The 13,556-nt window shown below is 39.3% G+C and overlaps 3 protein-coding genes across 3 annotated transcripts; all 3 read right to left on the reverse strand.

The window, feature by feature from the left end:
* Positions 1–654: 654 nt before the first annotated feature.
* On the reverse strand, positions 655–3,559 carry GCK72_000309 (uncharacterized protein; the record flags this gene model as incomplete). Its single annotated transcript, XM_053722407.1, has 9 exons — positions 655–789; positions 839–948; positions 1,581–1,707; positions 1,757–2,002; positions 2,302–2,431; positions 2,479–2,609; positions 3,160–3,297; positions 3,358–3,401; positions 3,445–3,559. The coding sequence occupies 9 exons, from the start codon at positions 3,557–3,559 to the stop codon at positions 655–657; spliced, it is 1,176 nt and encodes a 391-aa protein (XP_053591052.1).
* Positions 3,560–4,556: 997 nt separating this feature from the next.
* Positions 4,557–6,523, reverse strand: GCK72_000310 (uncharacterized protein; the record flags this gene model as incomplete). Its single annotated transcript, XM_003099179.2, has 2 exons — positions 4,557–5,578; positions 6,196–6,523. 2 exons carry the CDS (start codon positions 6,521–6,523, stop codon positions 4,557–4,559), a joined length of 1,350 nt encoding a protein of 449 aa, XP_003099227.2.
* A 3,116-nt stretch (positions 6,524–9,639) lies between these two features.
* Positions 9,640–12,338, reverse strand: GCK72_000311 (uncharacterized protein; the record flags this gene model as incomplete). The annotated part of the gene is made up of 3 exons (XM_053722408.1): positions 9,640–9,957; positions 10,000–10,682; positions 12,023–12,338. 3 exons carry the CDS (start codon positions 12,336–12,338, stop codon positions 9,640–9,642), a joined length of 1,317 nt encoding a protein of 438 aa, XP_053591053.1.
* Between the last annotated feature and the right edge of the window lie 1,218 nt (positions 12,339–13,556).

Here is a 13,556-nt window from a genome sequence, read left to right on the forward strand (position 1 = left end):
CCTTGAGAATGTTAGAGTAATGCTGCCCTCAGTTCCATACAAGAATCTATTTTAACTCAATTCTAGACTTGGAGACCGAAAAGCTCAATTGAGTTTAGTAGAGCTGGTTTGCTTTTTGTTGTGGCCTGCCGTAACCTACCGTAACCCTACTAATTACACTTTTCAGAAGAGCGCACTAACTTAGTGGCAAATGAGGTGATACCCGGTGATTGCGGATTTTCAATTTTTCCCTCAAATTTCCGGCTCCGCCCCCAAAGCAAGACTTCTTTGAAAAAATGCTAGGGGTATAATACACTCTCCATACCAGAGTTGTGCAGCAGTGATTTTTCTTATCCGGAAGTCGGAAGTCGGAAATTTAAAAAAAAACACCCGGAAGTCGGAAGTTGGAAGTCGGAAATAGAAAGTACACTTTTTTCGCAAATATTCAAAATTCCTATTTTCTGTCCTATTTGACCAGTATTTCTGCGAAATGTATTCTTCCTAAATTTCACAGTGTTGGAATGACGGAAGTCGGAAGCAAAACTTCTTATCCGGAAATCGGAAGTAAAATTTTCAAAACGGAAGTCGGAATTCCGCGCAACTCTGCTCCATACCATCCGAATAGAGTCCCGCAAGTGAAAAATATTTATTTTTCCAAAAATTACCAAAAATAAACTATTTATGCTCTACATAATACTTCCTCAACTCCTTTTTCGTAAATTTCCCCGCAATCACAATATTCTTTGGCGACTTGTTCCAATCATACTGTTCAGATGGGTGATCTTGATACCATAGTGGACCGTATTCGTGCTGGAAATCAAAAAAAATTGTTTTTAATCAAAAAATGGGGTGGTCATACCTTCAACTGCTCTTTCGCATCACACGGCACCCAAAAAATATGATCATGAAGGTCTGCGGCACAAGATTGGTCTAGTACGAAATGAGTGAATCTGATTTTCGTGCCGTCGCCTGGAAACAATGTTTCAATTAGGCTCCGCCTCCAAAAAAGCGACATACACCTCAAATTGCTTGTAAAGGTTGTCCCAACAACTACCGTAACCCTACTGGTCACATCTTTATCAGTAGAGCGCATTTTCTCAACAGCTTATGAAGTGGTGTGTTTTGGTGTGCGCAGATTTAAAATTTTTACTAAAAATTTGGGGCCCCGCTTCCAAAACAAGATTTTTGAAAAGTTTCACAAAACGGAAATTTTTGTGAAAAAAAATTTCTAGCAATTTTTTTTGTCAGAACCAAAAAAGTGTCACTTTTAGGCAGTTCGTGTTGTCTGACACTTTTTTGGGGCCCAAAAAACCTTAAATTAACAAAAAAACCTCATACTGTAGAGTAAGTGCGCTCTACTGAAACACGCGACTAGTAGGGGGGGGGGGGGGGGGGGGGGGGTTACGGTAGGTGCTCGGCACCGTGCCAATTTTTGAACTTTCGACTTTTCAAGCTCTTTCTGTGAATACGCGACGCGACCGCTCCGCGGCTCCGTGAGAAGCAAAACTTTTTTCAAATTTTTCAAGTTTGCAACAACCGCGCTCTATCGCGAACTTTAAAAAACTCAAAACACACATTGTCAATAGAGCGCATCTGCTTACCTTCAAGACCAGGAGTATATCGGTACACCAATTTCCCATCCTTCACATAATCATACATCAAGAATATATCTATCCTCGGATTATTCCGTCCATCAGGGGTTACTGTAAGCTCAAGGGAGTCTTCCAACTGCAAATTTTTTTAATTTAAAAAAAAATCGATTTTTCATGTCCGTTACCCTTCCCAGTTTCCGAATCAACTTGAAATCAGTCTCTCCTCTCAAAACTTTCTCCGCGTACTCCGGATTGTAGTTCTCCTTGAAAACCGCCAAATCCATATCTTTGGTATGTGGGATTACTGTACATTCACGATACCATCCGAGTAGTGTCCCACTGTTTAAATAGGGGTACATTCCCATATCGATTAGTTCATCTCGGAGTAAGGATAAGGTGTTTGTGGATGATTGTGCGGGGAGGACGGGGGGCTGGAAAAAAAATTTTGACGAAGAAAAAGTTTTTACGCCAAAAATTAGCGTCAAAGGAGGCTAATGGGGCGCGATTGCTGGGAACGTTAAAATTTGAACTTTGGAGTTGCTACGCAGTAAATTAGTACTGAACTTGAGATACTTAGTAAATAAAGTGAAAAAAAGTTTTTAATTTTGAAAACTGTTTTTGGGATTTTTGGTGCCAAAATTTTCTAGGGTCACGATTGCTCATTAGAACGCTATTCATTTCAAAAGTTGGAATTTTGAGTCGCTACGCAGCAAAGTGGCGTCCCACTCACCTTATCCGTATCCTTCCTATTCATATCGAGCGCTAGACACTCCTGAAATTTTGATCTACGCCAAAATCCAGCAAATCTCTTCGAATCTTTCGGAACCTCGATGTTCCCAGCCCAACGAGTATCGAATTTTCTGGAAAAAAAGATGTGGATCAATAAAAAATCGATAACTATTATCACTTGGGTATAATCCTTGGGCCATCGATATGGAACTTCAAGTAGTCTTTGCTGGAGTTATTCGAATAATAGGCAATATCGAATCGGGTATAATTGGGGAGAGGATTCGAGAAGGACTTGATGTCCAAAGCGATCTGAAAATTATTCGCTTGGTAGAAACACACGACGCGACCGCAGCGCTTTAAACGCGTTCCACTACAATAATTTTTATACCAAAATGTTCAGAAAAGAATGCAAAAATTATTTGGGGTAAGGTGGGTTCGAACCCGGGATGCACGATTACTGGCCAGATATTCTACCGGGTAGGCTATCGGGGTGCGGCGGCGGCGAGAAAGTGGAGGTTATGATAAGGGTGGTGGTGGCGCGCTTTCTTCTGTCACCGCCACCCTTATCACAACCCCCACCGCCGCGCCGCCGGCTCGCCCTCTTAGTCTACCTGGTAAGGAGATGGGCCAGTAATCTAAGCATCCGGGGTTCGACCCCGCCTAGGCTTATTATTTTTTGCATTTTTTAACAAGTCGAATGATACCAATTTCGTCGGATTTGAATGAGTTTTTGACACTGTTTGGTATGAAAAAATTCCGATTTTTGAAATTAACTTCCTGGAGTGGTCGTTGCCGTAAATTGCATTTCTAAAAATCCACGCGGCTCTAATTTCGGAATAAAAACGCTTAAATTGCTCACCCGAATTCTGTCCGTCACATTCCACATACATCCTTCCGCCTCATTATCCAATTTTTCCAAAAACTCCAAATCAATCAATAAAACTTGTTGATCGGGGCTCCACTCGTACAGAAGGTCTTCGCAAGGGATTGAGGTGGTCTGAATGTTTTTTTTGGCAGGAATTCGATTTTTTTTTCAAAAAAATTTTCAAAAACTCACATTCATCGAATGATTCCAGCGGACGTAATTGCGAAGTAGTTTTTCTGAATTTTTATATTTTTTAAAGCAAAAACAGGTAAAACTCACTGTGAAAATGTCTGGAACTCCGATACAACCAGAAAAGTAGGACAGTAGAGATAAATCCGAGAACAATGAGTCGAACATAGAAGAATATTGATTTTTTGTCACCGAGAACGTACATTTTTGAAGGAAATTTTGGAAAATGATGATAATTTTCAACGCGCCGCCCGAAAAATGAAAATTAGAGCGCCACGTGGATAAAATTTCCGTCAAAAATTTTTTCACGCGATTTACGGTGTTGGCGACACACCGACAACCGCCACCCTTATCACAACCCCCGCCGCCGCGCCGCCGGCTTTCCCCTATAGCCTACCTGGTAGAATATCTGACCAGTAATCTCGCATCCGGGGTTCGACCCCACCCTACCCCAAATAATTTTTGCTTTCTTTTCTGAGCAGGTTGGTATCAAAATTATTGCATTAGAGCGCGTTTACAGCAGAAATCAGGGGTACCGTTTAGTTAATTTTGGAAACAGAGATTTTAAGGGATTTTTTTTTGCGAATTTAAGCAACAATTTTCTTTTTTTCGATTGTTTTTTACCCTGAAGAAATTACTAGAAAAAAATTATCCCAATTCTCCCAGCTGGGCTCTTTGGAACCTTTTTATCTCAAAATCTAGGAGAGCTATCAAAAAACTATCAACTAAAAAAATGTAGATCATAGAATTTCCCATATTTTGTTAGTTGATCACTTTTTGATATCTCTTCACGTTTTCTAGATATACATTTCCACAGTCAAGTATAACGACAGGAATCGAGAGAGCGTCTCGCTTCTCTGCGTCTCCTCTTTCTCGAGCGGTTCTCCAGGTACTCATCTTTGAAGGCGCATATCTCAAAAGCGTGAACAGCTATCAAAAAGTTGTCAACTGCAAAAATGTAGCCCTACATTTAATCTACACAACCATAATAATTTAAATCAATTTGGTTGTTATCTGGCTTTAGGAGGAACTGTCAAAGTAGAGCATTTTTCATCATTTAGAAGACCTGAAATATAAGAAAAACTAACAAAAAACATTTTCACTTTCATATAATATTTATTCTCTCTGTTGTTGGGCAGTTGATGCAATTAAAACTTAAATTCAAAAAAATGCGATACATATAATTTTCAGTTAAAACACATTTACAGTCTCAAAAAGTCCCAATTCATCTCGAGTCGGCACACTTTTGAATCCACATTTTCCTTCTCCTCCTCCTGGCGTACCTTTCGAACTCTTCTCGGCGTCTCGTATTGAAATTGTGGTGGAGTTCTCGCCATTCTGGATTTCTTGCAACGTTGACGATAATTTTTGAATTCCCGAGATGTCGCCGGTGTCACTGGATGATCACCTGAAATTTCAACCTTTTTTTTCACTATTGGATGCTCCAAGAGCTCCCAGGCAGATGGACGAGCCTCCGGATTCTTCCGAATCATTGACTCAATAATCTCCCTTAAATCTCTAGACCGCCCATGGAAGAATCTGGATGGCGTACGACCACCGATCAGAATATTTCTCACGTCTCCCTGTGGAGGCATATGGAGTCCTGTTGTGATCTCCAACAGACTCATTCCAGCAGCGAACACATCTCCTGCAGTTGTAAACACTTTTTGAGAAAAGACCTCCGGTGCTAGATACCTTGAATCACCCTCATCTCCTGCACACCACTCCTCATTCACTCGGCTGACCAAACCGAAATCTGCAATTTTAATTACCGTATCCTTTACCAATATATTATCTGGTTTGAGGTCATTATGGCAGAATCCGGAGGTATGGAGATGCCGGAGCCCCAGTACTATTTGTACTAAGATTTTCCAGATCTCGTCTTCTTCCAGACCGTTTCTACAGTATGCCAGTAATGACATGTCGCATAACTCGGTCTGAATATAGACGAGTCCTCTATCCAACCACCCGGACACGTACTCCAAAATATATTTATTTGGAGGGATCTGCTGGAAACCTTTCACCTCTTTCACCGCCTTACCCGAATCGGTTGTTAGAGACTTTTTAATCGCATACCATTTCCCCTTATCCCCCTTATATTTTCCCCTATAAACTTCACCGAAATTCCCTTTTCCTATCGGTTCGACGTCCGTGAAAAGCTGCTCCATCGCACTCCTCGGGTCCTTTGCTTCGTAGTGTGGGTCGGTGAGTGGGGAGAGTTGTCCTGCAAACAAAAAATCGATAATCGAGGCCGTAAACGTCAGAAAATGTGATCTTAGTAGAGAAGTACCGAAATTTCGCTGCGTAGCGACTCGAATTTCATTAAAAAGGAGTAGTAAGGATCTTACGTTAAAAGTGCACACTGCGTACGACTCAACTAGTTTTGATATTTCAAGGCTCTAGCGAAATTATGGAGAATCGTTTAGACCACTCACTGTGTATCACGTAAGACAGTAATTTTTCCGAAAATCTCAAATTATGAGTAAGCAAGTGCGCTCTAACAAAATTATGAAAGGGATTTTTGCGATTTTTAAAGTTTTTTCTTCCGCGATTTGAAAGGTTTTTTTTTGCGAATTTTAGGGATTTTTGCGATTTTTAAAGTTTTTTTTTCAGCGATTTTAAAAGCTTTTTTGCAAGTTTAATGGTTTTTAGCAATTTAAAGGTTTTTTTTTGCGAATTTTAAAGGTTTTTTGCAATTTTAAAGGTTTTTGGGATTTTAAAGGTTTTTCGCGCTTAGCGGCATCTGATTATTCCTGCGTAGCGACTCAACTAGTGGATACTCAGTCTATAGCTTAGCGGATTTCAGAGCAAAAACTTTCGCTGCGTAGCGACTCAACATACCTCCCATCTCGTAAACAAGTGCCCCTTGTGGCTCTTCCTCCTTCTTCTTCTTCTCTGACGATGTTCTCTTCTGCTCTTCTCTCTCCCTCAACGACAATCGACTCGTCGACTTCTTCTTCATCGGAGCAGGTGGCGGTGCTCTCGATTCTCCTCCTAATCTCTCCATGACTTCTGCCTTTGTCTCCAGTCTGCTCGATTCCACTTCTTCAGTTATCTTCACTTCATTCGAATCCTGAATCCCACGAATCGCCCGTTCCAAAACATGACAATCTCGAATTCCACAGAAAATCCAGATTTTCTGCTTGGTTGGAGTGGAGGGTGAAGACATGGCGGGGAGGAAGATCTGAAATATAATTATGATGAGCAACGGTGTCAAAAGTAAAAAAAAAGAAATATGAGCATGAGCAGAGAGAAACGTGTATAGAAATGCACCAGGATTCCAAAAGTCCGGTATTTGGAAAATTTTTAAGGTGCACAGAGTAAAAAGGATTTTAAAATTGATTCGAAAAATTTCAAGGTTTGCAACCGCGCTCTACTGACACTTTGAAATGGGGAGAGTTGAAAGACGCAGAGAAAAAAAAACATTTTTGAGGGGAGCGCCAGTTTCAAAAGAAGTTTTTTTGAAATTCGAAAAATTCAACTTTTAGAAAATTTGGCCTAAATGTTTCAATTTAGATTTTTTGAAAAACAGAAATTTCTTGGTTTTTTTTCTTTTTTCCGGAAAAATAGGAAATTAAAGTTTTTTGGTAAATTTTAATTTTTCGAAACTTCCAAAAATTAAATCAAATTTGCCGTATTTATTTTGCAAAACTAGAAAAAATGAGGCATTTTTGAGGACTTTGACGGAAAACGCACAAAAAAAGTTTTCGCGTTTTTTTTTGATAACTTAAGTTCAATTTTTTGAAATTCAACATTTTGACACCTTCAGACCGCTAGCACACACACCAAAAAAGGGACTAAAAGACTTCGAATGGATGAGAATACCCTATTGAGATCGATACTAAAATTGTGATATCTGACTAACCGACTAAAAGTAAACACCTTAAACTAGTTATTAGGGTCGGGGAGATCAAAGGGAAAGGTATGCGGAAGTTATCAGAGTTGTACGGAATGACATTTTTCGATTTCCGGAATCCGGAACCAAAATCAAACTTTCGAAATCCGGAATACGGAATCCGGAATGATTCGTTAAATTTGCAAGGCCAAGTCATTTTTTCGAGTGTTTTAATGATAAATAAAGTTTAAAACTACTTTTGAGGATGAAAATCGAAAAATAAGTGCTATAGTTGCTTTTTAAACTCAAAAAATTTAAAATTTCAACTTCTGGATTCCGGAAAAATTAAACTTAAAAACCAGAATCCGGAATCCGGAATGTCAAAAAAAAACCCGGAATTCCGGAATTTCGGAATCCGGATTTCGGACAACTCTGGTAGTTATGGGGGACATGACTAGAATTGAAAAAGAGTGATACGGGAATGGCTTAAGGGGACTACTGGCTTAAACAGCGTAAAAAAGGGAAAACAATTGAAGGGGTTTGGGTAAAGACAAGGAAGGGACTATATGAATATCAAAATGAGAGAAGGAGAACCAACCAACCATCCATGACGGCCGACTGAAGACGAATGAATGGTTAGGATTGCCTCATGAAGACGTGAGCAAGTGGGCGGGGCCTAGAATACACCTGTCCACGTAGCGATCCCATTGGAAAACGGGAATGAGGTGGGGAGGACACTGTTAGAGAGTCAATAAGAAAGGGATGATTGAAAATTGGTAGATTGGGAAGCTGAAGACGTGGAAATTCTGATTCCACCACGTGGACACATGATCAAAAATCCAGACACACGATGTACCAAGTAGCCACGTAGACATATTCAGAAGACCACATTGACAGAGGGCACACGATGTACCAAGTACCCAATGAGTTCCTCTGGGAAGATAGAAGAGTGTATTCCAGATTCTTTGATAGTGGCGGTGTGTCGGCGAGATCAAAGGGTACGGTATACCACGTATGGTTTTCAGCAAAAAATGACAAGTCTCTGAAAAAAAAAAACCAAATGGTTACAAATAGTGTGGTATAAAACCAATTCTCTGAAAATATTTGTTTGAAAAACGTGAATTTCCATTAAATATGCCAGTTTTTGAAGGTTTCTGTTGATGGGAAATGCTGTTCGTTTTTATTTTTCAAAATTATAATGGTTAGGTAGATCAACTCTAGATCGGCCGGGCCGGGCCGATTTCCAAATTTTCACCGGCCCGGCCCGGGTCGGCCCGGTCTGCCCGGGTGAAGCGACTTTTTTCAAAAAACATGTTTTTTTCAGCAGTAATTTTAAAGAAAGTGGTTTTTGGGGCATTTTCTGCAAAAATTCGACTGAATTGACGATTTTTATTAGTTCTACAGTGAATTTAGTGATAAAAAGCACTTGAAAATTATTTTTGGGGTGCAAAAATTTTTGAAATGAGGAAGATTTTAAAATCGAAAAATTTGAAATCAAAAATTGACAAACTTGGAATGTGCCCCTTGACGCCAGATGAAACCTAAATTTTTCAAATTTACATTTTTCTTGTAGATCAAATCCAGATTTCTATTTTTGTAGTTGACAACTTTTCGATAGCTGTTCACGCTTTTGAGATATGCGCCTTTAAAGATGGGTACTAGCAGAGAGAAGGAAGTTACATTTTCGAAAAAAAATTGTTTTCTCAATTTCTCATATTTTGGCTGTGAAACTAACATAATTTTTAAAAAACTAAGCGAAATATTTTTTCGGCGGTTTTCAAAAAATTTTATGGCAAAAATTTTTTCGGATTGTTCTTGAAAAAACTGTTCGAAAATTTTTTGAAAATTACTGCTGAAATTTTAAAAAATTAAGTAACAAAAATAGTGGTTGTTCGATTTTCTGAATGTTTTTCTAGTTTTGTACTCAAAAACAGGCTTCTGAAGGTCTGTCCTGAAAATACTTATAGTTTTAGTTTAAATTCAAAACTTTTTTCTCCGAAAAACTCTAAAAGAAAAATTTTTTCAGTCAGTATTCTTGAAATTTTTTTTTCGAATTTTTCGGTTTTTTCGGTACGAACTTTTTGATTTAAAAATTTTTTCCATAGTTGTCAAGGCCCGGCAAGGCCCGAAGGCTCGGGTCAGGCCATTAGAAAATTTTCAAGGCCCGGCTTCAAAAAAGAACCAATTTTTTCAATTTTTCATCAAAAATGTGACCATTTTTGACTAGTTTTCAGAATTTCTTCTAATTCTGAATGATAGTCGAAAATTTGACGCCAATTTGCCCGGGTCTTGACAACTATGAGTTTTTCGAACATTTTTCGAAAAAATTTCTTCGCACAGCCCTGATTATGAGAAATCAGAGACAAACAACTGGACATTTTTGAAATGTATAATATTTATTAATCAAATAATTCGGAATCAATAAACTTCAAATTAAAATATGTATCTCTTCATGAATTTCTCTCCGCATACTTCTCTCTCAAAGATTTCTTATCCTTTGGTCGATTATGTCTTGGTGTAGTGTTGGGTGTGTTGGTAGGTGTTGGAGGTGGATCTTTGTGCCACAAAGGGGACTGATTCTCGGATTCATCGGGTTTTGGGCGTTTGGCAGGTGGTGAGCTGTCGGAGAAAGACGAACCTGAAAATTCAAACATTTGAGGTGTACCACTCTTATTTTGAGTCTTATTTTGAATCATTGGATGAGCCAGGAGCTCTTTAGCAGTCGGGCGGCTCTCAGGATCCCGATGGATCATCAGACCAATAAGACCCTGAAGATCTTTTGAGTACCCCCTGAAGAATTTCTCGGGTACCTCATTATTCAGAATACTCTGACGGCTCTCCCCTCCAGATGGCATCTGAATACATGTGACTATCTCTAGAAGGGACATTCCTGCACTGAAGACATCCGCCGCCTTACTTGGTGTCATGTCTCCAAGGACTTCTGGAGCGAGGTAACGGGCGTCACCCTCGTCGCCAGCAGAGAATCCGTCGGGAGATATGACGGTAAGGTGACCGAAATCCCCGAGTTTCCAAATGCCATCAACTCCAAGAAGAATGTTTTCTGGCTTCAAATCGTTATGCAAAAAGCCAGAATCATGTAAATGACTCAACGCTTTCAGAATATCCGATAGAATACTCCAGATCTCTTCTTCCTGGAGCCCATCCTTCGAGTGGCTCAGCAGATCCCTCTGACAGATTTCTGTCTGCAGGTACACCGCCTCCCCATCAACCCATCCCCTTATAAATTTTAGAATATTAGGGTGAGCTGGTACCCCCATAAATCCACGGACCTCTGATAGAAATTTACGGTCCTGTGGTTTAAATTTTAAGTTTTTTTTAATCGCATATTTTGTATTGTCCCCCTTATAAACCCCTCCAAAAACTTCACCGTAAGATCCTTTGCCTAGTGGTTCGAGTGGCTGCTGGAACATCTGAACGTGGGCGGAGTCGTCTGTGTTGGCAGTGTAGAATGCGTCCTGGAGGGGGATGAGATCTGGAAATGAGGAAGATTTGAAAATCTAAAAATTTGAAATCTAAAATTGACAAACTTTGAATGTGCCCCCTGACGCCAGATAAAACCCAACTTTTTCGAATTTACATTGTTCTTGTAGATCAAACCTAGATCTCCATTTTTGTAGTTGACAACTTTTTGATAACTATTCACGCTTTCGAGATATGCGTCTTCAAAGTTAAGCACCTGAAGAGCAGCTCGAGGGAGAGAGGGAGGGAGACGCTGAGAAGCGAGACATCCTCCTCGTTTCGCATGCTCTCTCGCCTCCCAACATTTAAAGACGCATATCTCGAAAGCGTGAAGAGTTATCAAAAAGTTTTCAACAAATAAAATGCGCAGAATTTTCAGGGCTACAATTTTGTAATAAAATATTTTTAAATGTCAAAATTGGTTAACAAGATAATTGCGGTGAAAGTTGAGATACAGCGTCTTTTCTTTGACTCTATGTATCTCCTGATATTTGAAAGGTACTAAAAAGTTGTCTACTAATAAAATGTGTTAAATTTTAAGCTCCACATTGTTTTGTTGCTAACTTTTTAATATCTCCCAACCCTAAAAAGTTATAGCCCCTCAAAGATTTAGGGCGCCGAAAAAGACGCAGGCACAAAGGCACTCTCGTTTTTCTGAGTCTCTCAGGATGGAGATATTGATTTGAAAGGTTGTCAACATTATCAAAAACTGAAAAATATATAACTTTTAGAAAAATGAGAGAGCGCAGACAGTTAGACACTCTGACTTCTCTGCGCCCTCTCCTACCTCTCAGATTTTATTGGCTAATCTTTAAAGGCGCATACCTCGAAAGCGTGAAAAGCTATCAAAAAACTGTCAACTGCAAAAATGAAGCCCTGCGGTTGATTTACAAAACTAATTAAAAATTGAGGTCCTATTAGTGACCACGTGACTTATGCTCAAAGTTGCTCTTTTTCACCATATTCCAGAATTTTCCAAAATGTTTCATTGTAGACATTCATTATTGTTTACATTCAAAAAAACAGTACTCGGAATTTGCGTTTTTCTTAAATTTTAGGCTTCCCCCTCAAAACCGAACAGCGCGCACTTTTCGCCCTACCCAACTACAAGAACCTGTGGGTCTGAAAGAATTTTGACTTTGGCTTTGAGGGCGGAGCTTAAAATTTGAAAGATTAACTAAAACTTGTATGGCCGTAAAGACCGAGTATCACCTATGGATGCTGTAAACGCGCTCTACTGATGAACGCCACTATTAGTGTTACGGTAGCGTCCAGTTCTAAATTTTACGATTTTCACTAAATTTTTGGTACCTTTTGTAAAAACTACACTACCCCCCCCCCCCAATAACTAACCATATTCTCTTATCAACTGTGGCGACGCCTTTTCCTTCTTATCCACCGTAGTCCTCTGACCGAAGACACTTCTCCTTGGCGCCATCTGCCTCTTGACTGGCGGTGGTTGCTTCCGGACTCTCGGTGATCCAACTCGATCCGAAAACTCTTTCTTGGTCTCCAGTGTGCATTCCAAGTCCTCTTCTGATCTTTGATCCTTCTGAGTCTCCACTTCCTTCTTCCCCCTTTTCAACACAAAATACCCAAGAGTTTTGGAAAACTTCCAGGTGATTTGGGTAGGTTGATGAACGGTGGTTTCGGTGGAGAGGGGAGCCATTTGGAGTGGATGAGAGGAGTCTGAAAAACGTAATGAATAAGTTTGTAATAAAAGATAGTAGATAACGTTAGAAAATTTTAAAGTACGAATCAGTCGTTTTCAATTGAAAATGGCCGACTTTAAAAAGGTGTTACGGTATCTCTCATGGTACCAACAAGAAAGTTTTTAATGGATCATACAGATCAAAAGTAGTACTCCATTTTTGTAGTTGACAACTTTTTTGTACGGACACTCCCTAACGAGTTATAGTCATTTCAAGGGGACAGCTCAAAAATAGTCAATTTGTGAGAGAAATTACTTTCTCAATATGTAACTTGCTAGGGAACGCCCGTACATAAAAGTTGTCAACTACAAAAATGAAGCACTACTTTTGAACTGTATGATTCATTAAAAATTTTCTTGGTGGCACAGTCAGTAACACCATGACACACTCTCGGAGTTGGATATTTTCAACTGAAAGAGTGTAGTACACTGTATCATGCAAAACGTAAGACTGGTAGCGTAAAACAATAGACCAACGTTAACAAGTAGATAGGGCTGACAAGCGTATTAAATAATTTGATTTGAAAAAAAATTCAAAATTCAAAATTCAAAAAATTTCGGTTTTAAGCAAAAAAGTTTAACCAGGGGACCAGACTAGCGACCTATTAGCACGGCACGTCTCTTACAACCGCGCTCTACCGAAACCGAAGAAAATAGTGTGCGAAATTGAGAGACTCAGAGAAAACGAGGCATTTTTCAAGGGGATTTCGGTGGAGCGCAGTTGTAATAACTGTGTTTTCATCAATAAATAAATAGTAAGAAATCCTATGCACTTTCCATATTTTAAGCGAAATTTGAAAATGGAAAATTTGACTTTTTTGCGAAAAGATCAAAAATTTCGATTTTTGTACTGAAACTCGAGCAGAAAAATTTTGGGCCCACATTGGCCCGGGGTAAGTATGATTATGACAGGTTGGCATGGAAAACAAGAATCTTCAATAAATGTGTATGAAAAAATAAGCAAACATTTCAAAAAACTTGGATTTGAACCGGAAAATTCGAATGAGGGAGACTACTGTGAAAAAAATAAAGTTTGGCCAAGGATTTTCAAAAAAAATTTTCGCGCCCAAAACGCTTTAGTTCACAAATGCACTAAAGCGTTTTGGGCGCGAAATTTTTTTTTGAAAATCCTTGGCCAAACTTTATTTTTTTCACAGTAGAACGAAAGACGCAGGA

Source organism: Caenorhabditis remanei, chromosome I (assembly GCF_010183535.1).
Source record: "Caenorhabditis remanei strain PX506 chromosome I, whole genome shotgun sequence".
Taxonomy (NCBI): domain Eukaryota; kingdom Metazoa; phylum Nematoda; class Chromadorea; order Rhabditida; family Rhabditidae; genus Caenorhabditis; species Caenorhabditis remanei.